General features: G+C 36.3%; 5 protein-coding genes and 1 long non-coding RNA gene across 8 annotated transcripts; 2 read left to right on the top strand and 4 right to left on the bottom strand.

Moving 5' to 3' along the window:
• Positions 1-522: 522 nt before the first annotated feature.
• LOC140819150 (protein SGT1 homolog) lies at positions 523-5,007 on the bottom strand. The gene is made up of 10 exons (XM_073179162.1): positions 4,709-5,007; positions 4,122-4,191; positions 3,257-3,381; positions 2,408-2,540; positions 1,806-1,902; positions 1,649-1,714; positions 1,323-1,464; positions 1,165-1,244; positions 944-1,048; positions 523-833 (listed from the first exon to the last, which is right to left on the bottom strand). Exons 1-10 carry the CDS (start codon positions 4,869-4,871, stop codon positions 726-728), a joined length of 1,089 nt encoding a protein of 362 aa, XP_073035263.1. The 5' UTR covers positions 4,872-5,007; the 3' UTR covers positions 523-725.
• A 1,797-nt stretch (positions 5,008-6,804) lies between these two features.
• LOC140824474 (uncharacterized) lies at positions 6,805-8,620 on the top strand. The gene is made up of 3 exons (XR_012116355.1): positions 6,805-7,256; positions 7,343-7,365; positions 7,603-8,620. It is a non-coding gene; the product is annotated as an uncharacterized lncRNA (long non-coding RNA).
• Positions 8,621-9,638: 1,018 nt separating this feature from the next.
• On the bottom strand, positions 9,639-12,551 carry LOC140819193 (heat shock protein 83-like). Of its 2 annotated transcripts, none has more exons than XM_073179206.1 (3): positions 12,246-12,551; positions 11,702-11,952; positions 9,639-11,431 (listed from the first exon to the last, which is right to left on the bottom strand). In XM_073179206.1, the coding sequence occupies exons 1-3, from the start codon at positions 12,541-12,543 to the stop codon at positions 9,878-9,880; spliced, it is 2,103 nt and encodes a 700-aa protein (XP_073035307.1). In that variant the 5' UTR covers positions 12,544-12,551; the 3' UTR covers positions 9,639-9,877. The 2 variants fall into 2 exon arrangements, with proteins under 2 accessions (XP_073035307.1, XP_073035303.1); XM_073179202.1 differs by having other exon boundaries at positions 11,702-11,918; positions 12,264-12,402.
• A 1,052-nt stretch (positions 12,552-13,603) lies between these two features.
• Positions 13,604-14,721, bottom strand: LOC140819222 (septum site-determining protein minD homolog, chloroplastic-like). Its single transcript, XM_073179235.1, is given in 3 exon segments — positions 13,604-13,966; positions 13,968-14,090; positions 14,092-14,721. Coding segments are annotated over 3 exon segments (957 nt in total). The 5' UTR covers positions 14,563-14,721.
• A 1,265-nt stretch (positions 14,722-15,986) lies between these two features.
• LOC140819146 (uncharacterized) lies at positions 15,987-18,921 on the top strand. The gene is made up of 6 exons (XM_073179157.1): positions 15,987-16,501; positions 16,585-16,811; positions 17,225-17,335; positions 17,680-17,835; positions 17,934-18,175; positions 18,536-18,921. Exons 1-6 carry the CDS (start codon positions 16,245-16,247, stop codon positions 18,857-18,859), a joined length of 1,317 nt encoding a protein of 438 aa, XP_073035258.1. The 5' UTR covers positions 15,987-16,244; the 3' UTR covers positions 18,860-18,921.
• A 709-nt stretch (positions 18,922-19,630) lies between these two features.
• On the bottom strand, positions 19,631-22,283 carry LOC140819140 (uncharacterized). 2 transcript variants are annotated; one of them, XM_073179154.1, is made up of 3 exons: positions 21,894-22,283; positions 21,686-21,754; positions 19,631-21,172 (listed from the first exon to the last, which is right to left on the bottom strand). In XM_073179154.1, the coding sequence occupies exon 3, from the start codon at positions 21,152-21,154 to the stop codon at positions 20,033-20,035; it is 1,122 nt and encodes a 373-aa protein (XP_073035255.1). In that variant the 5' UTR covers positions 21,155-21,172; positions 21,686-21,754; positions 21,894-22,283; the 3' UTR covers positions 19,631-20,032. The 2 variants fall into 2 exon arrangements, with proteins under 2 accessions (XP_073035255.1, XP_073035252.1); XM_073179151.1 differs by lacking the exon at positions 21,686-21,754 and having other exon boundaries at positions 21,893-22,283.
• Positions 22,284-23,986: the final 1,703 nt, after the last annotated feature.

Here is a 23,986-nt window from a genome sequence, read left to right as displayed (position 1 = left end):
ATACGTACAATATGATATCTTGTCAAAATTTTTGGCATGATATAGAATTAATAAAACTTATGTATTTCCATACAGAACAAAATTCTTGCAATTAATATATACTATAATTTCAAAATAGATAACATACCATGATATGAAATTTACATCATATAAAAAATTTGGTTTGTGTCTACATATCATTTTACTATACCCAAATTAACCGAACCATAGTTATTTCCGTTTGCTAAATACTAATTATGTCATTGAATTGAAAGATGTGGATCATATGGAATATTTGATCGAAAGATTTAAAATGACTTCATATTTTGATAAATTAAAAATCAACCTCAACGATTCAAAAAACAACTAGTTGAGATTTAAAATTCATAATCAAATGGATTTTGCCAAAAAAATACTATAAAAAACGTGTACCAAATATGTGCACTGAAATAAGATTATAACACAAATGTACGCTAAAAAATGAAAAATCCAGAATGCAAGAAAACGGAAACAAGAAAATTCCAAATCAGTACACAGGGAAGCTTCACCACAGAAAATAAGCATTAGCGTTTCTCATGCAGCCGAATGTCTCAAGGTTTAAACACAAGTTCATAAATAAAAAATATGCAAAACGAACCCATTAAAACAAATAAAATATAAACAACTTCATATCAAAAGTAAAGTAACGGGGAGCGAGCAAAAGATAACGTCACAAAAATGACACACGGGTGAAATATGTAATAACCTCAGTACTCCCATTTCTTCAACTCCATGCCGTCTGGTGCACTTCCTTCAACCTTTTTTGACCCCACTTCTTTCCAATTAGTCGATAACACGGTCCCATTCGATTCAACCTGAAAAATGTTTTACACGTTCGATTCAAAACATACACAACCGAATTTCTTTGTAGATGATTTATCAAGATAAGTAAATTTTAGGTCCATGAAAGAGATGATGGCCATACAAAAGATTTGCTCATGGCTCTTCTAGTGTCCTCATCTGCATCTTTGTAAATGTCTCGGAAAAATTTATTCAGAGCTGCATCGCCATCGAGCTTTTCCTCCTTCTCCTGAGAGGGAGGACGAACAAGAGAATTGTAACACGTGATTAAAGGGCTGATTCATAAGTTATGGACTAATTCCGGGCGAACAATAAAGGTGACCGAGTACTAAATCATAAACATACCTCCTTTTTTACTTGAGCCTCCAATTTATCCCAATCCACTCTTTTTGGCTTGGAGGAAGGATAAGTAGGTTTCAGATTATCTGATAAAGTCAAGTTATGAGTTGTAAGCAAGTAAACTGGACCACAAAGTGACCTGTGCTTGGAACTTTAAGAAGAACCTGATGATGATGCAGTCGCTTTCTGAACAACTACGGCATCCTTGCTGTATTCAAGGGATGACCAATTTATAGTTTCAGCTTTGGCAAGTCTGATTTCAATTTTTGTAGATAAGACAACATATCTACATTTTGCAGGGACGATCTGTTGGATAAGAAATGTAAGAAACATAGGTTGTAAGTAGCAGAAGGCTTTTAATCTAGTACCAAAGATTAAGAGAATAAAATAAGAAAAGAACGGAAGGTATGATGCATGATACAGTTCAAGTTCAAGCATAAGCATAATATCAACCCAAAATCAGTTGAGAAGCATAAAGTTTATACTTCACCTTTCCAAATAATCGAGGTTGAAAATGATAGGCATCTTCACCGAGCACCTCAATGGTAACACTGAGCTGAAGACCAAGTGGGAAAGGAGTACGCATATTGGTAAATGCTACTGAAGAGATATTTAAAACATTGTAAAATAAATGGATCTTCACTCACTATTTGTTCGCCAAAATCAATCACAACCCTGTCTGCTGGGATACCCTTCGCAAATATTGTTACCACTACTTCCTCTGGTTTTTGATAAAATTCATGCCTGCAAAACGTATTATCGATAATTAAGGACAAACACAAATCATCCTGGCAGAAAACGATCCACATAATTGAGAAACCGCTGCACCTCACAGCAATTTCCACAATTGTATTAAATAAACATATTTTATTGATAAGTGAACAATACATTCCAATATATAGGAGGTATAGGGTTGCTTATGCGAACAAGGAACCCTTTTTCCCATGTCAACTAAGACACATGACAGGCCCTCTTAATATATTCTAGTTAGTTAAAACGACAATCAAACAGAAAAGGAAGGCGAAGATATTGCTTGACCAATTCGGAAGACTACCGACTCTGATAATACAAGTAAGCTTCACCCAGAAAATAATTTTTTGGACAGACTTGATAATCACCAACAAGCCCTCCAAAACTAGCATTCCAGTGCTTCTAATAATATAAAAAGAAATACCGCATCCGACATATATCGATTTCAAAATTTTACACAAACAAACCAAGGAGTAACTCCACATGAAAATATATTGACCTGTATCTTGGTTTGGTTGAAGAAACTTCTGTTCCTTCACCGGGTCTGGCAACGGCTGGAGGCCCATTATTTGGGGTCATCACATCTTCTGGAGCTTTAACAACTAATTCTGTTGGCAGTTCGTTAGCCTCCTCTGAAACAGGTAAGAAAAATGAAATCAATGAGAATAGGTACAATATGAATGGAGGAGTATAAAATGAACAGCACAAAAAATAAGATAGAAAAACTCTGAATTTAAATGAAAGAGGCATAAATTTTTAGTGTCAACACAGATATAGTCGAGTTGAATCTAACAGTCTTTTTTTTTTTACAATGACAGAGCAGGTAGCCAGATAATCGATTAGCAACCCCCATGGGGAGCCCTCCGCCGTTTGTTTTAGCAACTTATCCTAGTGTCTCCTAACCAAGAGCTCACTTGATCAATCATACGCATATGTAAATTCATCAGAGACTTGAACTGGAAGAATCAAAGAAAACTTACAACATATGGGCTTTTGATGAATGAAATGCGATGTACATAAGCATTCCTTAGCCAAGGCTGACTTGCACAACACAAATTCTCCAGACAAAAATTACACCAACACTTCATTTTCAACAAAGCGTAATATAAAATGGAAACGGTCGTACCCGGAGAGTAAAAACAACATGAATTAATTGTGGGTAAATAAAAATATTAACTTTCAGTCCACAAACACGCTAAAGTAATGCATGATTAAGAGAAAGAAGGCAGCAGGGAGATTCGATTGTATATTCATGAAAAACTTAACCACGTTTCGTTGAGGTCAACATATTTAATTGGGCCATGATACCATCACCGTTGAAAAATGAAATGAAGATAGCATAAGTAACCTGCTATACGTTCTTCACACTCTTTTATCATGTCTGTGAACCTGGAAGATCCAGGTGCTAAAGAAGCACCAGTCTCAAAAGCTGCTTTAGCAGTCTCGTACTCTTCAAGTTCGATACATGCCATGCTGTGAGCAGAACATGGAACCACATTTGTAAGGAAATTACGGTGACAAACGTTATATAAAGGAAGATAAATGATACTCATTTTGGCCAGTACAGTAGAAAGTCATTAACTACAACCAACTCAAATGAAATCAGTAACAGTGAAAACCCATCTAAAATCATATGCACAGCGCATACTAATATTGTGGCCCTCTATGGAAATCCCCCACCAGAAAATACACTTTGTTTACTATCACTAAACAAAAAGGTAATAGACACTACGATATATCATGCTTTAGAGACTTGTTGAGCATCCAACTGAAAAGGGAGCAAATTCAACACTGAATAATCATAAAAATGATATAAAGCTCATCCAGATAAGATTTGAATTAAACATGACTTCGAGTGACTCATGTAGCAAGAAGATTAGAGCACTGATAGGTATACAGAGATTCAACGTACATCCTAGTTTGCAGAATTCCTCATAAACAGCATCTCGATAAATGCAAGAAACAAGACTAATTACGTAAAATAAAGAAAATCAACAGCAGGAGTTTGTTTTTAAACTTGCAATATAGTTTATTATAAAATCCAACTAAGATATTAAAAATTCAATAAGCTGAAAGCTAACCAATTATTTTTTTCTGTTTATTGAATCGGTAACATAACTTATACTGAAATTCTAACAAAGAAACTTCCATCCGAAAAATACGAAACAGATACCACTTCAAATAAAAAAATGAAACCAGGTGTAAACGCTCACCCTTTTCGATAATATGCTTTGGCATTCGCCGGGTCTAGTCCAATTGCTTTATTAGCATCGGCAACAGCCTCTGTCCATCAATTTTAACAATCTCAAAAGTCAAAACCAATTTTGTAGGGCACAAAGCAACAATATATTTGGCAAGTTCAATAACCAATTCCAGAAAAAAAAAAAGCATCATCCGAGGAAAAAATCAGTCTCAAAAGCAGCACCATCAAAATTTCAATATATAAACTATCCTATATCCTATTTCATGAAGGAATCATCGTCGGGCATACTATCAGCACGTGCAACTTTTCAGAACTACTCGCCGAAGTCTCCACATGTATACACCATCCAAAGATTCTACATCGAGCAAACAAAAAATTAACTTTGTTCGAAATACATAACCTAGCCCCACTCTTCTGAAGAAAGGAATCATATCAAACACAAATCTTACTCTTAAATCCACATAATTGTTAAGCAAAAAAAAATCTCACAGCGTCGTGTCGTGAAAAATATATGAACATATACCGCTGAAATCAGAGTAAAAAGAAATATCTTGGGAAAAAACACTATATACGAGATTAAATTTGATCTGAAAATACCGGTGAAGTTTCGAAGCTTAATATTGGCCTGAGCACGGCCGGCGAAGAGGTCGGCGCTGTTAGGGTTTAGGGAGATGGCCTGTGAGTAAAGGTCAATGGCAAGTTCGAAGTGGTCATCGATGAACGCTTCCCTCGCCTTCGCTTCCAGATCCGACGACGCCATTAACAGATTGGGTGAACCCACGATAATCTATCGTCTGCGATTGTGAATTTGGGTTTCGGAAATAATCTGTGGAACTCTCTAGATAAGAAGGAATGATTGGAAGACCAAAAGGAAATAAATATTTCTGTTCAAAGGAAAGAAAACACATCTACCATATATATTAAAGAGATTTTTTTTGTTTTTCAAAGTTATCATCTACCAGATGATATAATTTTGTAATTAGATAAAAATGGTATTTATCTTCTTTCTATATATAAAAAAACTTAAATATTAGACTTATATATGTCTATATACATACACATATACGATTTGATTATTTATATTATCAAATTTTAATTTTATCTATTATCTTTATTATTTTGTAAAATTAATTGTTTCTCCGACATGAATCCAATGTGACATTTATATGACGTCTACGTGACTCTGACATGACACTGACTTATAAATATCACATCACTTTTGATGAAAAACTAAAATTATCAAAAATTTAAAAAATAGATGACTAAAACTAAAATTAGACGACGCATATGACCAAAATTGTCCAAAATTGTAAAATAACAAACATTGCATTTTACTCATTTTTTTTTTCAGTTTTAGCTAGTAATCTTTATATTTTTATATTTTTTCAACATGAAATTAATATAAAGTCAATGTAGTAGTTATATGGTATCGATATATACAACGTGACATTAATATTTTTATAAAAAAAATATAATTAAAATTATCAAAAATTAAAATATACACGATCAAAATTGATCCACAACTATAATAGCAAGAAGTCAAACATAAATAACCAAAACTTGCAAGGAAGTATACACAAATATTTTGATTATAAATAAAATAAAGAGGCATAAAGTTTGTTAATTATAATTTCCTATTGTGTGAAATGTTTTTAAAGTCAACGTTTGTTTATATGTAAATACTTTTTAACCTGGCATTATGTGTAGCGATATCTTTTTTATTTACAATATATATTTTCCCAGAATAAATTCATATTTAAATATTTTGTCATTTTTATTTAATTGTTTTAATAGTTTTGTCCCCTCCCATTGTGGGTGGGTTTATTTGGAAGATTATTTGTCCCAGCCAAATTTTCTTTGGAGGAGCTTATCCAACATTTTGCCAACCATGAAGGTATTACATAATCGTAGAGTGATGAGACAGAAATGGGCACGCACGCACTGGTTTCATGTCCACTTGTGTGAAGGATATGGAGTCTAACTTCTATTAATTGTCGCTAATTTAACGACGGTTTTTAACCATCGTAAATTCTGAGAAACCGTCGCAAAATTTAATGATCATGATTTTAGCGACGTCGTTAAAATCGTCGCGCTAAATTCAACCGTCGCTAATTTCGTCGCTAATTTATTTATTTATTTATTTTGTAGTGTTTGTTGTTGATGCTTTAAATGTTGGCAAAAAACTTGTGTGAGACGGTCTCACGGGTATTATTTGTGAGACGGATCTTTTATTTGGGTCACACATGAAAAAGTATCACTTTTTATGCTAAGAGTATTACTTTTTATTGTGAATATGGGTAGGGTTGACCCGTCTCACATATTATGATCCGTGAGACGATCTCACATGAGACTCACTCTTAAATGTTTTGGTTTAGATGATTCTAGTTTGAGTTTGCTTGTTGAAGATGGCAAATATTATTATGGATAATGTAATGACCCGATTTAATTATATGTTATTTGGTGATAATTAAGATTAATTATTTTAAATTGAAGAATTTAAAATAATTAAGCCAAATAATTAAATTGTGTGTTTATGTATATTTAAATTTTATAGCACACAAAAGTTGAAATAAAATAGACAGGATCAAATTTCGAACCCCGATAAAATAAAAGATAAACACACACATATATTATTAATATATATATATATATATATATATAAATATTATATAAAATAATAAAAATCATCATCATCCAAACCATTTTCTCTCTCCAAAAACCCCGTAGCTTTCGGTTGAAAAGCTTGATTCCACCGCCACCTTTGACCGTCGATTGTGGCCGCACCGGTTACCGAAAAATTCAAGTAAATATACGATTGGAAAGCTCTTGATGTAAGCTTTCCATTGATACCACTCTTGTTAGGTAAAATCGCGATTCCTGAAAACCCGTCTAAAAACGCCGCCGGTTTCGCCGTTGAAATCGACGTATTCCGCCGCTCAAAACGAAAAATTGATTCAGGGGTTTTGTTCCTTGTGTTGTAAGCTTTCTTTTGATACCACTTTTGCAAATTTTCGTGAACGACCCGTCGACTCCGTTTTCTGCGTGATTCCGGTCATCTTCTCCGACGAGTTTGCCGCCTGTTGCCGGTTAGCTTAGGGTTAGGCTCGATTTCCAGTCACTGTTGTTGGGATTACTAGCTATCTCGGTCCGAATTGTTGCCTATGTGAATTTAATTCAATTTCGACTCCAATATTGTATCGTTATTGATTAATTATTGGGTTATTGTTGTAGGTTCGGAATTGTGGAAGTTGGAGGTATAATCTGGTGAACCTAGAATTTATCGTAGTCGCTTAAATATTATTTTGGCGTCATTTAAAGCTAAAAAGAATAATTGCGACGATAAAATAGAAATGATTGATTTTAGGCATTTTAGTTGCATATTGGAATTTTAGGAATTTAAAATGCATAAATTGTTGAAATTTTATTTTTAGTGAATTTAAATGGTTGTGGAATTTTTATGTGATAATAAGACCATTTAAAATAATATTCAGGTGATTTGTCTGAGTTGGCAATTCCAGGACTTTCTTGAGGATTAAAATTACTGGTAAATTAGTTGAGGTACGTAGAGATCAGTTATTTTCACGATGTCTGACAGAGGCATCTGATGATCCTGTGTATGATTTATTTGCTATTTGCTGATTTATGTGATATTATATGCTGACTCGCATATTATCAGTTGGTAATTGATGTGCAAAATAAAATAAATATTTCTTTTGTTTACACACATTTTATTTTAGTTAGACACATCAATACCACTGAACATATCATATTGAGCTTATCTGTTATTGAGATCCAGTTATATTTCGGTTGAGATCCGTTATATATATGATATGATATGGTGTCCTGGAGATGTTTGGCTACCTTGATTCGGTCCGGCTTAGGTAGTTGCTGGCATCAAGTGTGAAGCCATATCCCCAGACACTGTCCGCTGAGTCGTGGACGGGTCCGCTGAGTCGTGGACCAGCTCGAGAATATATGTATGATTATTGATATCGATCATTAGACTCCTGATATCCTGATATCTTGCACCTATTCATGCATTGCATTCATGCATGGCATCATTGCATTTCTATGTCATATATCGTGGTTTCTTGATGTCTCGTACTGGGGTTACTGACCCCCGAGAGGGGGCTGTCGTGTCTTTTGTGTGTGGACATGACAGGTGGTACAGGTGGTTCGACCTCAGGTGCTCGAGAGGAAGCCTCGGGAAGTACCAGAGCTCCTTGAGAGTAGGCTCAGTTGTATTTAGGTACTGCGTGGTGTTGCTGTCTCCCAGATACTATATGTATATATTTGGAGGATTGTATTATGGTATTATCGAGCCTTGTCGGCTCTATGATATTTTGGTTTGTATATGTCATGATCGTGTCTGGCTGGCACGTGTGTATGCTGTTGTGTTTATTGAGGGCACATGTTGCTTATTTTGAGTATTTGATTTTCTGGTATGTCCTATTTACAGGAAGGTCATGTCGAAATTTTTATAGGCCCAACTGCAAATTTTTAACTCACTTTTCCGCTGTTAACTGATTAATTATAATTGCATGTTAATAAATCGTTATTAGGATAACGAACCCTCACAGATAATCAAATCTCGCGGCTCATGTTAGGGCTAGGGGAATAGGTTCTATGTTTAGTTTAAAAAATATTGTTGTCATCTTTTATTTTTGATGCGACTATATAGATTAAACATATACATAAACATATTTTCCATAGCTATCGTGGATTTTGTAATTTGAAAAGATTATTTTTATAAAATCAAAATGATACATTTGTATTTTAAACTTATTTTATTGAGGTTTTCTATTTTTATTTTTTTGCTTCCGATATCATGTTCTAGAGATATTTTATAAACTATGATTTTGTATTTAAATGAGTTGAATAGATCAAAATCATAAATTCGCATGCGAAAAAATTCATTGTTAAAAATTTATTGTACAAAGACATTTATAATATATAATGAATCATCATAATGGATAGTTTTTCAATATTATTGGACGAAATATACTCGGAGACATCATCAAAAATAATTAAATAGTAAAATACAACAAAAACAATTTTTTAAATAATAATAAGAATTACAACACAACACATCATAAAACCTTTTTTTTTTTGGTCAACGTGTAACATGTTTAAAAAAATGTCCGGTAACCACCTAAAAAAGATCATCAGATGCGTTAACCTTCGATCATTTTCCTAAGGTTAATTAAATGTTATAAAAAGATTAAGATTAGGGCCAATCTGATAAACGGATAACTCGATGCTATTTGTGGGACAGTGTCCCATAAGATGTTGATTTTAAAGAATTTGGTGGACCACGTATATGAATTAGTGGACCCTACATATGTAGGGTTAAAACTGGACTTTTGATCTTCTCATGAAAACAATGTCCCATGGAGTAAGGTGAAATATTCCCCGATAAACCTTTAAGATGCAGCAATAGCCCCTATAAATGGTGGTAGGGAGGTGGTATAGGAGACGCGGGGGCTTACAATCTGAAAGGGGGAACGATTTAGAAAAGGAAAAGAAAAGAGCAACCACAAAATCTACTTCATGGGAAACATTGAGTCGCCATACATAAAGCAGTCTTACATGTATATTCATACAATTGAGATTTGTAACACGACATTACCAACGGACAATCAGCTTATGAGACAGACACCCATAACATCATTACCCGCAAAAACTTAAAACTTAAAACTTAACAAACATCAAAAGTCAAAAAGAAATTTTTTCCCATTCCATTAAGCCGTCATTTAACTACTTAAATCAATCAACCTCTTCCATTTTGCTCTCCTCGGTTCCCTCTTCCTCCAAAGCTGGCATGTCAGTGTCCTCACCGCCGTCATCCTCCTCAATGCTCAATCCCAATTTCAACATCCTGTGAATCCTCGAAGCAAACGTGTTTGGTTCATCCAAACTGAAACCAGAAGTCAGAAGGGCTGTCTCGAATAAAAGAAGAACAAGATCCTTCACAGATTTGTCGTTCTTGTCAACCTCAGCTCTCTTCCTGAGCTCTTCCATAATCCCGTTATCGGGGTTTATCTCCATGGTTTTCTTGCTAGACATATAGGAACTCATGCTACTATCCCTCAAAGCCTGAGCTTTCATGATTCTTTCCATGTTTGCAGTCCAACCGTACTCTCCGGTAACCAACACGCAAGGGGAATCTACAATCCTGTCAGAGATGACTACTTTCTCTACTCTGTCCCCGAGGACATCTTTGATCACTTTGCACAAGCTCTCAAATGATTTCTTTTTCTCTTCCTTTTTCTTTTTCTCTTCCTCAGTTTCATCATCAAGTTTTAGCCCCTCTTTTGTAGCTGAAACCAGCTTTTTAGCTTCATATTCTTTTAGCTGTCCGACTGCATATTCATCAATTGCATCAACCATGTAGATTACTTCGTAACCTTTCTTTTTGAGGCGCTCAAGGAATGGGGAATTCTCTACAGCCTTCTTGCTTTCGCCAGTGATGTAGTATATATCCTTTTGACCTTCTTTCATCCTAGTTACATAGTCTTTCAGGCTGGTCAGTTCATCACCGCTTTTGGTAGAATAATATCTGAGCAGATCAGCTAGTTTGGATCTGTTTTGGCTGTCTTCATGGATACCCAACTTCAAGTTCTTTGAAAATGCCTCATAGAATTTGTTGTAATCGTCCTTGTTTTCAGCTATTTCATTGAACATTTCGATGCACTTCTTCACAAGATTCTTCCTAATGACTTTCAGAATCTTGTTTTGCTGCAGCATCTCACGGGAAATGTTGAGAGGCAAATCATCAGAATCGACGACACCCTTGACAAAGCTGAGGTACTCAGGTATAATGTCCTCACAGTTATCCATGATAAAAACCCTCCTCACATAGAGTTTGATATTATTCATTTTCTTCCGGGTGTCAAAGAGGTCAAATGGTGCCCTCTTCGGAACAAAGAGAACAGCATTGAACTCAAGCTGACCTTCCACAGAAAAATGTTTGACAGCAAGGTGATCCTCCCAGTCATTCGTCAGGCTCTTGTAAAAAGATGCATACTCATCTTTTGTTATTTCCTCTGGCTTGCGTAGCCAGATGGGCTTCTGCTTGTTGATGAGCTGCCATTCATGAGAAACTTCTTTGATCTTCTTCTTCTTCTTACCCTTGTCCTTCTCTTTCTCCTCATCAACCTCCTCAACGTCACCTTCCTGTTCCTTCTTAGATTCGTCATCTTCATCGTCGCTGATCTCTTTTTCAGTTGTCTTCTCCGTCCAGAGGTAAATAGGGTAGCTAATGAACTCAGAATGCTTCTTCACAAGATCTTTGATTTTCCTCTCCTCAAGGTATTCCAACTGCACATTACACAAGAGCACACTATTAGCAACGACTACTTTGCACAAATATAATTCTAGGTCCTAAAATTTCATCATCAAGTTAGCACTCATCAAATCACCCTGACTTCAACGCATTCAAGAATGCGTCAACACCAAAAGTTACAAGTAACAACGATAATAATTACCATAAAAGAATCAATCATGTCTCCAAAAAGATTGTCCCGATATACATTCTCAATTTAACGAGGTGTTACTCTATATCACTGCCTAAATCGTAGACACGATTACCTGGTCTTCCTTCAAGAAGAGGGTAATCTTAGTTCCCCTGCCAAGTTGCTCACCATCAACATCCCTTGTCACTGTAAATGATCCACCAGCTTGTGATTCCCAGATATACTGCTCGTCGTCATTGTGTTTGGTGGTAACAATGACTTTTTCCGCTACAAGGTAAGCAGAGTAGAAGCCAACACCAAATTGTCCAATCATACTAACATCAGCACCAGATCTGCAAGGATGTAAAACCGAAACAACATTAGCACCTAATTTAGAATTTATTACAGTAAACGTTTATCTTAAACTCTATTTCCCCATATCTCAACTTTCACAGAGAGGCAATTAAACTAAATAAGCGAATCGAACATTTCTACCAAAATACAACGACTACTTGAGAACAGTTTAAAAAACAAAAAAATCAATAAATTTTTCTTCCCATCCATCATCCCAAATCTTCCTCTCGTATAACACACAACTCACTGGACCGCTCATCAGAAACTACTACTTCCAAAAAATTTCATACGCGACTAAAAATTTTCACCAATAAAAACAAGAAGACGATTATCAATACCCATACCTGCTTTAGTCATTCCGATACCGCTGTCTATGATTGAAAGCGTTTTATTAACCTTATCCGTTACGAGGCGGATAAACAACTCCGGTTGTGCATCGAGCTTGCTTTTATCCGTCAGGCTTTCGAACCTGATTTTATCCAACGCATCGGACGAGTTGCTGATCAACTCGCGGAGGAAAATCTCCTTGTTGCTGTAGAAAGTGTTGATAATCAGACTCAAAAGCTGGTTAATCTCCGCCTGGAAAGCGAAAGTCTCTGCATCGGCCATCCTCGCATCCGCCATTGACGAACAAGAGTAAAATGATGATCAAATCGTTGAAAATCAAAGAAATTAAGATCGAACGATAGACAAATTTCCACTGGTGCTTACGAACGATGGGGTGAAGGGGTTTATATAATTGGTGAGATTTCTAGGAGGATCGATTTGCAGGAGCGAGAGGAGGCAAATTCACTTGCTCTCCCGAAGCTTCTACTCGTATCTGGAATTTGTCCTTTGTCAATATATCATGAATGCGATTCTTAGAGTCGCTTTTTGTGTCGCCCCATTGGCATCTCAAAATTTAGCCCGGTTCCTACACGAATATATCTTGAGTTAATTAAGCAACCTCGTTTTATAAAAACTCAGATACATATATTATTAAAAAGTTTTATGTCTGATTTAAAAAAAAAATAAAAGTTCTAAAATATTATTAATTTTTGTTATCACATGGGTGTTAATATAAATAATCTAAAAAGATATTTTGTGTAAAATGGAAATCTATTTCTATTCTAAAAATCATGGTAAAAAAGAGAAGCATACTGGAAATAAATAAAAAAAATTGAATATAAAATAAGGAGAGTAATGTTTTAAAGGTGTATAATATAATATAGAATCGGCCGCTCCTTTTTGCTACAATTCGACCAAATTCTTTTATTTTAATAACATTATTAAATATAAGATAAGAAAATGATGAAATACAATCCAAAATAATTGAAGGGAAAATTTAGCCACCTGATTTTCCATTCCCTTGAGAGATGAAACCAGGAAGTAAAAAATCAAGAACTCATCAGAACGCATGTGCAACCTTCCAATTGGACAAAATCTCACGAAGCTAGCCATCCATATGCAAAGAAAATGAACCAAAAATTTGCCAAGAAACATATCACATTCAAATCATGAAGCCAGCCATCCATATGCAAAGAAAATGAACCATAAATTTGCCAAGAAACATATCACATTCAAATCATGTTTATCCACACACAATTGTTTCTAAGATCGTAGCACACTTAGCTCACATCAACCACAAAACCGTGAAACAATCATGAACCAGCTGATCATCCTCCGAAAATGGTGTCAACAAGTCCTAGCCTCCAAAGAAAGAGAAGAAACCACGTTTCTTTGGCTCCTCCTCCACCATCACCGCCTTCATACTATCCTGCTCCACCAGCCTCCACGCCGCCTGCTCAAACGATAATCCTGCTAGCGCAGGCGGTTTATTCAATACCAACGGATACCCTCGATTTGTGCTCCTGATAACCTCGGAATCCTCTGGAATCACACCCAACAATGGCAACCCTAACATTTCCTGCACATCCAAAACTGACATCATATCCTCCCCCTTTATCATATCCGTTCGAACCCGATTCACAATCATCTTAATATCTCTAATCCCATCGCATTCAAGCAATCCCGTAACCCTGTCCGCATCCCGCAGGCTTGTGAATTGTGATATCTGGTGTGGTCACAAGAACCGCCTCATTAGCAGGAGTTATGGCAGTAATAAACCCTGCATCAATCCCAGCTGGACAATCGATTAGAATGAAACCCGGAGGGCCTTCTTCGCGGGCTTTCCAATGCTTCAACGAGCCAGGTCAAGGCCTTTCCCCCGAACCCTAACGGCAATTTCGACCGGGGTTTTGAAATACAAAGAAGCTCGAAATTCGACCAGCGCTTGTCGCGAACAAGGGCTTGATCGAGGCGGCAGTCGCCATTGAGCACCTCGACAACGGCGTAATTCACACGATTCTCAAGCCCGAGGAGAAGACCGAGGTTCCGGGGGCCAACATCGGCGTCGATAGCAACTGCGAAGAAGCCAAGGCGGGCAAGCGACAGACCGCTGTTCGCGGTTGTGGTGGTCTTGCCGACACCACCCTTTCCAGATGTGATGACCACCACACGGGGCGTTTCTCCGGCGAGTTGGGGTTTACGATTGTACTGTATGAGGGAATGGATGGTTAGGGATCTGGATTTCTTGAGAGGTTTCCTGGAATTGAAGGAAAGAGGGTAGAGTTCGGGATTGGTGAGGGGCTGGAGAGATATCATACTTAGTGTTTTTTATGTGAAGAAGTTCAAAGCATAGTGGGTGCAAGGGGTGAAGTGTGGCGATGGACAACTTTCCAAACGAAGCCGGAAACGCCACTCTGTCAAATTATGGCGTGTTTGGTTGGAGGTGTGAAATTTTGCCAAATCCCATGATTTAACACCACATTACAAATATATATCTTTGAAAAAAAATGCAGCGCTCACAGAAAATTGAAAATCAGTTTCAAACTGTAACCATAGGTTACAATATTTAATATTTTAAACTTTATTTTTTTTAAAAAATCCTTTAGAAAAAATAGATATCAATAAGTAGTAATAGATTTTTAAAGCTAATGAAGTTGTCTGAGTTAATAGAATAGATAAACGCTAAACAATTAAGACTTACCAATTTTTCTCGGATCAACATAGTGTAAAATATTTACCCAATATTATTATTCAACTAATATAATTTGCAGTGATAACGGGGAATAACCATGAATTTTCATCGGGTTTGTTAAAATAAACATAGATCATAATAACATTTTAATATGTGATCTAAATCTAATTTTATTAACAAATTTAAATAATGACAAACAATGGGTAAAACAATTCAAAAGATGCATAACAAAAAAATCATAAAGATGTATAACCAGAATTCATCATTATTACCTAATATATATGTTAAACGAAAAATATAAGAAAAATTTCATTGTTAACGATAGAACAATTGATTCTATAAAACAAATTATTTTAATTAAAATTAATAAATAATCAATCACATAATGATAAAGACAACAAAAATAAAATAGTAAAATTTAAAATACATCAACAAAGACTTTTAAGCTTCAATTGATCATATAAAAACTACATGAGAATGTTATTTACACTCAATTTTTTTTATTAAACACGCTTCATTTATTGTTTTTGTTCTAGTGGTTAACTATATTATTATTTAGAGTAGGTATTTTATGAGATGATCACAAACCATACCGATATTTACAATAAAAAGTAATGATATTAGCATAAAAATAATATTTTTTATCGATGATCCAAATAAGATATCTGTCTCACAAAATACGGTCTGTAAGATCATCACACACAAGTTTTTGTCAATTTTAATAAATTCCTCAAATAAGCTTTCTAAACTTTAACTGCTCAAAATATTATAGTTATATTTTTTGATATTTTTATATATATAATACAAACAAAATTTTGAAGCATTGGAAAAAATATTTTTTTTGGAACGTTCGACAAATGTTTCTCTAACGAGAAGTTGGTGAAAAATTCTCGATAAAAAAATTTCTTTGGGTTTACTTCCTACCCACAAAATTGTGATACTATGTCATACAAAATATGGTACACTTCATGTGGAAATGTGATACTAAAAAATAGTACCAAGGACTGAACACAAAAAAATCGACAATTTTTTTCTCTCCAAATGCTGACGCAAGCAGACCACGGGGTGTCAACTCACTTTCATTTCCAGATTTGCTTGTTCCGTTCATCCTCCAGTACTATCAATTCCTCTTGTTTTGCGGCTGGTGGGAACATAATCCTGAATCAATCATATACCCACCTGACCCGGCATTTGCCACCGTCATCTCCGCCGCCTCCGATGGCGGACTTTTGAGGCACCGATCCAAGCATTTTAAGATCCCTGGAACTTTGAGCTCACTTCAAACTCCAATCCTATCACTCGGAGAATGGCGTCAAAGTTGACTTTCCTCCAGACGACTCACTATCTTCCTCCCCCGATGCAAAGTTCGCGTCTTCCTTCAAAAAAAACCAGCCGACGGGTTTCAACTATTCTAACTCCATCATTTCGCAGCAAATCTTTTACTTCCAAGAATTCAACTCGAAGGGTAATCACCAGATCACAGCTGAATGTCCCAATAATTTCGCCGCAAGATCAATGGGGTACTTGGACTGCTCTTTTCGCCACAGGAGCTTTCGGCATCTGGTAAACTGAACGTCCCTTCTAGCCAGCAAAGTCTGAAAGTGGGTCTATTTTTATTTTTCCATCTCTTCCTTGTGTACTTGAAGGTCGGAGAAGACCAAGATTGGGAACATGTTGAGTGGTGCGTTGGTCAGTACTTTAATCGGTCTTGTGGCGAGTAATTTGGGAATTATTGCCAGTGAAGCGCCAGCTTATAAAGTTGTGTTGGAGTATCTGATGCCATTGGCTGTGCCATTGCTGCTATATAGAGCGGATATGAACCGAGTAATGCGGTCCACTGGCAACCTGCTGTTAGCTTTCTTGCTTGGATCAGGTAAAATGTACTGTTTTCGCCAAATCTTTGGTTGATCCTGGAAACGATTTGTGTTTTTTTTTAATGGATTTTTGCAAATTGTAATTGCTGCTCGTTTGATTAAAATAACATTCTGATTTATGTAATTAACTGAAACAGATGAAATAAGTGTATGATTAAATGGATTCAAACTTCAAGTACTTTATAGTCGAGCTATGAGAAACCGAGAACATTTTCTTGGCTGAATAATTACGACTCTTTGCCTTTTGTGCTTCAAATGTTATAAGATTCAAATGACGAGATGAAATTAAGTCGTTCCCACAATCCAAATGCTCCATTCTTTGAGTTTTTCTGTTAATTTCACTGTTTTTGAAGCAAGTGGAGGTCTAATCATAATTTATCCCTCCGAATAAACTGGAGCAATTCTTTTACAGTTGCAACTACGGTGGGGACAGTTGTTGCTTTCTTGATCGTGCCAATGCGATCACTTGGTCAAGATGGTTGGAAAATAGCTGCTGCTTTGATGGGACGGCATATTGGTGGAGGTAATCTAGCAGACCTTTACCTTTTCTGCAAATACATGGAAAAATTGGATAAGAAACGATCAGTCTCTTTTGTGCTTTTCCCAATTTTGACCGAACAAAAGATGCTAATTTGGGTCGATATTATTTAAGTGAAAGGACAGGGGCTCTCCGTTGAATTGCTGCCGTCCTGAGAGCATATATATCTTGCTTTTGTTTTGCGTACTCAAAAGCTACGGACTTGGCCTTTTGGGTTGTTTTCTGCTGTCGGTAAATGGGGACTTGCTAGTTCTCATCACGTGGTCGTTAATGAAGTTTCATTCTAGCCTGTCTTATATTGCAACTTAAAGATCAAATTCTTCATGTAGCTGTCAACTATGTTGCCATTTCTGAGGCCCTTCAAGTCTCCCCCTCCGTGTTAGCTGCCGGGCTAGCTGCAGATAACGTTCTCTGTGCAGTATACTTTACAACACTATTTGCACTGGCGTCAAGAATTCCTGCCGAGCCCTCGTCTTCAACAGCTGGTGCGTGATATAACATTTTGCAACTTCAGTTTCCATCTTCTTTTCTCTTCGTCCCACTTTACATCAAGATTGACTGTAACATCGCTAACATGTTGAAGAGGTTGGATTTGATGAAAAATCGGCATCCGGAAACAAACTACCCGTACTGCAGACAGCAACAGCACTGGCTGTATCATTTGCTATTTGCACAACTGCTGGTTATTTCATTAAATATTTCGGGATTCAAGGAGGCAGCCTTCCAGTCATTACTGCAATTGTTGTAGTTTTAGCAACCATTTTCCCGGATCAGTTTTCTTATCTCGCACCTTCCAGTGAGTCTATGGCACTGATATTGATGCAGGTCAGCACGTTATGACACCTTTTCTTTTGTATCATTTCAAATCTTCATACTGCATTTTAGCATTTATGAACTTGGCATCTTCACACGCCTCACATGCTAAATATCCTAAAATTGAGCCACCACGAAATTATGAATTTTTTCTGGAGATATGTTTAGAACACTGCTTCCTATCAGCATGTAATGATAAGAACCGAAATTCAAAAAGTCAATATGCTTGCGAAATGAATGCCACCCTTTTACACATTTGCTTCATCTAATCAACTCATGTATAAAAAACAATCAATCCATTACACATTTGTATTTTATCACTTACAATATACTGGAATTCATTTATGAATGATTTATCTATATTTTGTGTAGGTGTTTTTCACAGTCATTGGCGCAAGTGGAAGCATCAGGAATGTTATAAGCACAGCACCAAGTATCTTTTTATTTTCTCTAGTTCAGATAACAGTACATCTAGCTTTTATTCTCGGGGTAGGAAAATTGTTTGGGTTTGAACTGAGATCACTACTTATAGCATCCAATGCGAATGTCGGAGGCCCGACGACAGCTTGTGGTATGGCTACAGCAAAAGGATGGAGTTCTTTAATCATTCCTGGTATTCTTGCCGGTATTTTTGGCATTGCAATCGCGACATTTCTTGGTATTGCTTTTGGACAGTATGTTTTGAAGTTTATGTAAACTTTTGAACAATGAAATACTGCAGCACTGATTCCTAACTTATTTTGAACGATTACCACTTATAGTTTCTTGACTTTGCTGATTATGATTGATAAGCTAATTGCTTATTCGATTAGTTTGAAAAAAGAGAGATTACCGTTTGAAGTGTGGTTTTCTTTTCTTTCTTTCTTTCTTTCTTTCTTTCTTTGTTTTTTTTTTTTGAATATTGCTAATGAAGAAAATGAGAGAGTACTGAATTGGGGTGCTCGGTTCACAAACTTTCCAAGATAGTTAACATATTATTCGATTTCTGCTACAAATTGCACAAGCTTGGACTCAAATCCAAACCAATTGAATCGAATTAATGTTCGAACTCTTAGCTGGAGTTAAACTTATACTTCTAACTTTCTGCTGCTAAAAAATTTGACATCAAGCTTTAATTTGAAAAAAATTAATAATATTGAAATCTAATGTGATTTCTTTGCATCCCAAAGATTGAAAAACAATTCTAGGAACGACGAAGGACAAGGATAGCAATAGTTAGCCAGATAATGCATTCATCTTCGAACGTTTTCTAGATGAAAAGACAAGGAAACTCCAGAAAGTGTGCCATTTAAAGTTGGGTTTCATCATTCTTATTCTCTGAATTGATGCAAATGTTTGGTGTTATAGATGTTGCTACATCGGACAAAAAATAGGTAGGTGATGCAACAAAGATATATGAAGAGGATTATGGTATCTATTTGGTGTAGGGGACTATAGTCTATATAAAGATAAAAAAAAAATTGATACGATTCAACTAAAATTTACAAAGCAATCAAGAATTAAGAAGTTCAATAAATATTTAAGTTCAAACCAGTGTACTGACCACCACAAGCAAAAAGAAAATGAAAAAAAGAAAAGAAAGAAGAAAAGAAAAAGAGACTCAAGGCTTTATCTATAACAAAAAAACATAACCTGCTCTGCTTATTTCAGACTACTCTACGAGTAAGTGCCCAGATTTAGCAAGAGTCTTAGATTTACAAAGGAGGACTAAGCATTGCACTTTTCAATCCAATGCTTATTAAATTTTTTGTCAATCTAAGGCTCAAACGGAAGGACAGCAGTACTGATATGAGTAATAAAAAACGAACCTGTTCTGAATACATTGGCCGTTCACCCCTATCAAGATAGTTTCTCAATGACCGAATAGAACTATGAACGTATAACTTTATTTTGCTTGACACAGGCTGGTGCCTTGAATGCCTGGCACTTCCACATCGATGTTCTCTCCACAGGAATCAAACTGTCAGGAAAAGAGGGATGATTGCCTGCTGCAGCTCCGATCGAATTGTCCTCTGAATGTGGCAAGTCTTTGGGTTTCTGCTGCTCTTTAGGGCCAGTTTTATCCCTGAAACTACAAATGCTCAAAGGCAGCTTTTTCTGCTTAGTCCTTCCTCTCTTTTTACCAAGACCATCATATGAATCAGCATCTTTATCCTTGGAATCAAGTATCTCTATCTCCCCATGTTTCAACTTTGTTCGATCAGTTGTAATGGGGTGCAATTCTTCCCGATAAAATAATGTTGGTTCACCAACTTTGTTGGATTTTGATGTGTTCAAGTCTACCCTCAATATCTCGATTTCTTTTACAGGACCTTCAGTGTTTACCTCTTCTAGTATACCATTTCCAATGCTGGTGGTTATGGAAGGTCGATTTCCTTCCCCGACAAGATGTCCACCATGGATGCCAGTTTTATCAAAAGAGGCCGAACACTTAAGCCTCTTATGCTTGTGATTTTTTGCATCAGAACTCAATGAGCTCTTTGATATTCTTGGGGAACTGTTCATGGACCGGTGCAAATTCCTGGCTAACTCTTCATCTGCTCTACAATTAGTTTTCCCTTTGTTCTTACTGTACAATGATTCGACAGGTATGTGCTTCTTCAACTTGTTCTTTTTGAGATGTTCCTTTTTCGAAGCCTTCTCTGAAAGAGTAGCCACAAGTTCCAAGGCACTCTTGGCAGCTGCCACTGCCTTTGCTGCTTTCGCAGCCTTATCTTCGGCATTAGCTCTCGCTATCCCTGCCATCTTCGCAGCTTCTGTGGCGGCACGCCTAGAGGCTTCAACAATCTCCACATTTGTTGTATTAGGGTTACTCAATAGGGAGCTCAGAAGATGATTAAGATGGGCATCAAATTCCCTCCCAGAACTACTAGAAGTGGACAGTACTGGGAAATTAACATCAGAACTCTGTCTCTTCAATCCTGCGAGCAGGCGTTTCCGAGGTGGCAAAAGAGCATCCGTATCCAAATTGGTAACATCAAATGCATTCATCTTTGTTTTTCTCAAAATCTACACACCATGAAAAACACTAGATAAACCTTCGCACAACAATCGACGACTGAAAAATACCTAAAGCACAGAATTCTCTCCTATTCCAACCCCAGATTCATATAGATTAAATTCTTACAACCCACGTCAGATTTGGCATATTTTGCCCTAAAAAACAAAGTTACACCTTAAAAACAGCACAGTTCAAGTCAAGCAGCTAATTGAAATTAAATCCAAATACTATGATTTTAAAGGGACAAAAAACAAAGAGTCGTAAACAAATCTTCAAGGCATGAAACTTCCAGTTTCAATGTTTAAACGATAAAGGTTATGGCCAAGAATTACATTCATCGCCAACTATAACTAATCAAATTTGGGAAAATCAAACAACACGACCGTTGAACTTGCCACCATACGATCTTATTATATAAGGGATGAAGAAAGCGTTGATTCAAATGCCATCAAACTCTAAGGTTTTAGTCACAAACGATCATATCAAGTTTGTGGAATCAAAAGGGTTTCTCGAGAACAAACCAGAATTAATAGATGAAAGAAAAATCTCTGATGCGGCAACGTTCGGGTAAGGCAGTGAAACCAAATTTCCGTTACATAAAATCCAGATCAATTTGCATATTCGGAAACGATGATTAGTTGATGGAAACAACAAATAAACCAAAGATAAACAGCACAAAGATTACACATAAATATCGAACAAAATATCAGGGATTTCAATTCATGTACCTGCAATTTGGATAGAACCAAAACTATTTCCGCAAAATGTACGATTCCAGATTACTCGTCTTAGCCCCGGATGTGCAATTCTTGCAAAAAAAATTAGAACTCAAGAAAAATCCTCCATTTTCTTCGATTCAATCAAATTCCCTCAGCTGAAATCCTGACTCCTTCGCCCAAACGGAGTCATAAAAAGAACCTGGGAAACAGAGCGGCCGCATGTGCGGTGATTGATTCACTGAATAGCTAATGATGAACCTTAAAATGGAGAACGAGCGTCCGATGAAGTATGATAGAAGAATCTTGGGTCGTTTGTTGTTCTCTTCCTCGGTGTTAGCATTTTTAGGTTTTTGCTTTAGAAGCCATCAGCTTTGTTAGTGATTTGATTTCATTTGACATTTCCTTTCGCAATGGATTTCTGTTGGCCATATTGACGAAAATACCCTTTTATGTGATTAACCCCATGCCCTAACATGTGATGTGAAAAGGATTTCGTGGAGTAGGGTTAGCATAATTCTGAATTCAATTTCTCAATAAATATTTTTTCAGACGAGTTTGTCATCGTATGTGATTCACTTAGCGTGATTTGCATGTTACAGTTTTAACCCAAAAATTTATTCAATTTGCACAAAAGATAGCGACGGCAGATTACCACATCATTAAAACAAATGTGATGTAAATCGAGAACGAGCTCCAATTTTTATGGTCAAACTCTTGGTTTGGTTATATCGCTCTACTTGAATCTCTCCATTAGTAACTGATTCTATTTTATATCGTTTTTTGAGAAGTTTTACGTTCTAACTTATAAAGATGAAATGGGCGAATTCATACAGAAAGAAAGGTTGATAAGTTAATATATTACAATGTTTGTGTACAAAATTGGATGAAGATTGCAAGCGAGCTTAGAGACTTGCTAGTTGCACCAAGCTCAACTTGAATGCAGACTGATCAAATCCACATCAAGTGAGCTTGATCACTATTGATTTCGAGCAGAATTGATTTTATAAATATTTACGAGTAATGGTCAATCATACTTGAGTTCGAAACATGCTAGTTTGGTAGGTGAAAATAGTTGCACATTTGAATACTGATAGACTAAACAATTGTTACAATCTAAGATATTGAAGTTCAAACTTTTACATCATGGTGCGAATGGTCTGTGCAACTGTTGTAGATAGCGTCACAGGAAAATCTAAGATACCAGAAGAGGAAATTAAGTTACTAAACTAAAGACAGTGATCAAATATAAGTGAATAATTTCTTTTAGTAATTGATGGTTATCATGCATGTTCTTCTGCGGCAGATTTTAAGTTCTAAATTAAAGGTCGTGACTAAAGGCTTATCCGACCTACTGTCGTTGGCTTTCTCTGGTTACCTTTGAAAATTTTGATTCCGCTTCTTCGAGTTCGGCGGTCTGATCAAAAGTGGGATGGAGTTTTTTATCCATGGAAATGGCATATGTTGGGTTATCCATCTTACTCTACTGTTGGAAAAGGAGGGCTTAATCTTGAACTTGATATGTCAAGGATTCATACAATTATTGTGCTAAACAGCAGTTTAACCAGTCAAATCAAAATAGAAAAGGAGATATATCGACGGACCAAATTAGTTATCATCTGAATATTTCGTTGAATTTCAAATTTAAGATAGTTGTTTCACAACTAAATAACTTGCTTTATATTTTAGTTTGGTTTTTCGAAAACTTTTTTTTATATAAACAACGAAGCATGACAGAAGAAACATATATCAAGAACAGAGTGAATCGTATTATTTAATAATCATTTGGAGCATTCAAAAAAACTCCAGCTTGTGGGCTAGGAGACGTTTCCAGTTATTCCCGCGTCAACTTAAGGAAAAACGCGAACAGTTTGCAAAGTTCCTCACTCATTACCGATGGCTATATGCGAGTGATGACATCAATCAGCTTGAAAACGAAATTGAGAAGCTAAGTACGCAGGAGGAGTTGTACTGGAGGCAACGAAGAAGGGAGGATTGGCTGGCTTCGGGAGACAAAATTTCAGATTCTTTCACAGAAAAGCATCAATGAGAAAAGTGCAGAACGCCATCAGTGGACTGGTTTCACGTCATGGCGACTTGGTGAAT

The sequence above is a fragment of the Primulina eburnea genome, chromosome 2 (genome assembly GCF_022965805.1).
Source record: "Primulina eburnea isolate SZY01 chromosome 2, ASM2296580v1, whole genome shotgun sequence".
In the NCBI taxonomy this organism is placed as follows: domain Eukaryota; kingdom Viridiplantae; phylum Streptophyta; class Magnoliopsida; order Lamiales; family Gesneriaceae; genus Primulina; species Primulina eburnea.
The sequence above is the reverse complement of the archived record's forward strand: the minus strand, read 5'-3'. Positions and strand labels throughout refer to the sequence as shown.

Bases quoted from the DNA above. Each gene is read 5' to 3' on its own strand.
- LOC140819150 (XM_073179162.1), bottom strand. From the start codon at position 4,871: ATGGCGTCGTCGGATCTGGAAGCGAAGGCGAGGGAAGCGTTCATCGAT. The intron at 4,192-4,708 runs GTATTTTCAGAT...ATTGATGGACAG, and splicing joins TAAGCTTCGAAACTTCACCG to AGGCTGTTGCCGATGCTAAT. The intron at 3,382-4,121 runs GTGAGCGTTTAC...TTCTGCTCACAG, and splicing joins AAAGCATATTATCGAAAAGG to CATGGCATGTATCGAACTTG.
- LOC140819193 (XM_073179206.1), bottom strand. From the start codon at position 12,543: ATGGCGGATGCGAGGATGGCCGATGCAGAGACTTTCGCTTTCCAGGCG. The intron at 11,953-12,245 runs GTCTTCTTGTTT...ATTCTAAATTAG, and splicing joins AGGTATGGGTATTGATAATC to GTGCTAATGTTGTTTCGGTT. The intron at 11,432-11,701 runs GTAATCGTGTCT...TGTAATGTGCAG, and splicing joins TCTTCTTGAAGGAAGACCAG to TTGGAATACCTTGAGGAGAG.
- LOC140819140 (XM_073179151.1), bottom strand. From the start codon at position 21,154: ATGAATGCATTTGATGTTACCAATTTGGATACGGATGCTCTTTTGCCA.
- LOC140819146 (XM_073179157.1), top strand. From the start codon at position 16,245: ATGGCGTCAAAGTTGACTTTCCTCCAGACGACTCACTATCTTCCTCCC. The intron at 16,812-17,224 runs GTAAAATGTACT...ATTCTTTTACAG, and splicing joins AGCTTTCTTGCTTGGATCAG to TTGCAACTACGGTGGGGACA. The intron at 18,176-18,535 runs GTCAGCACGTTA...TATTTTGTGTAG, and splicing joins TGGCACTGATATTGATGCAG to GTGTTTTTCACAGTCATTGG.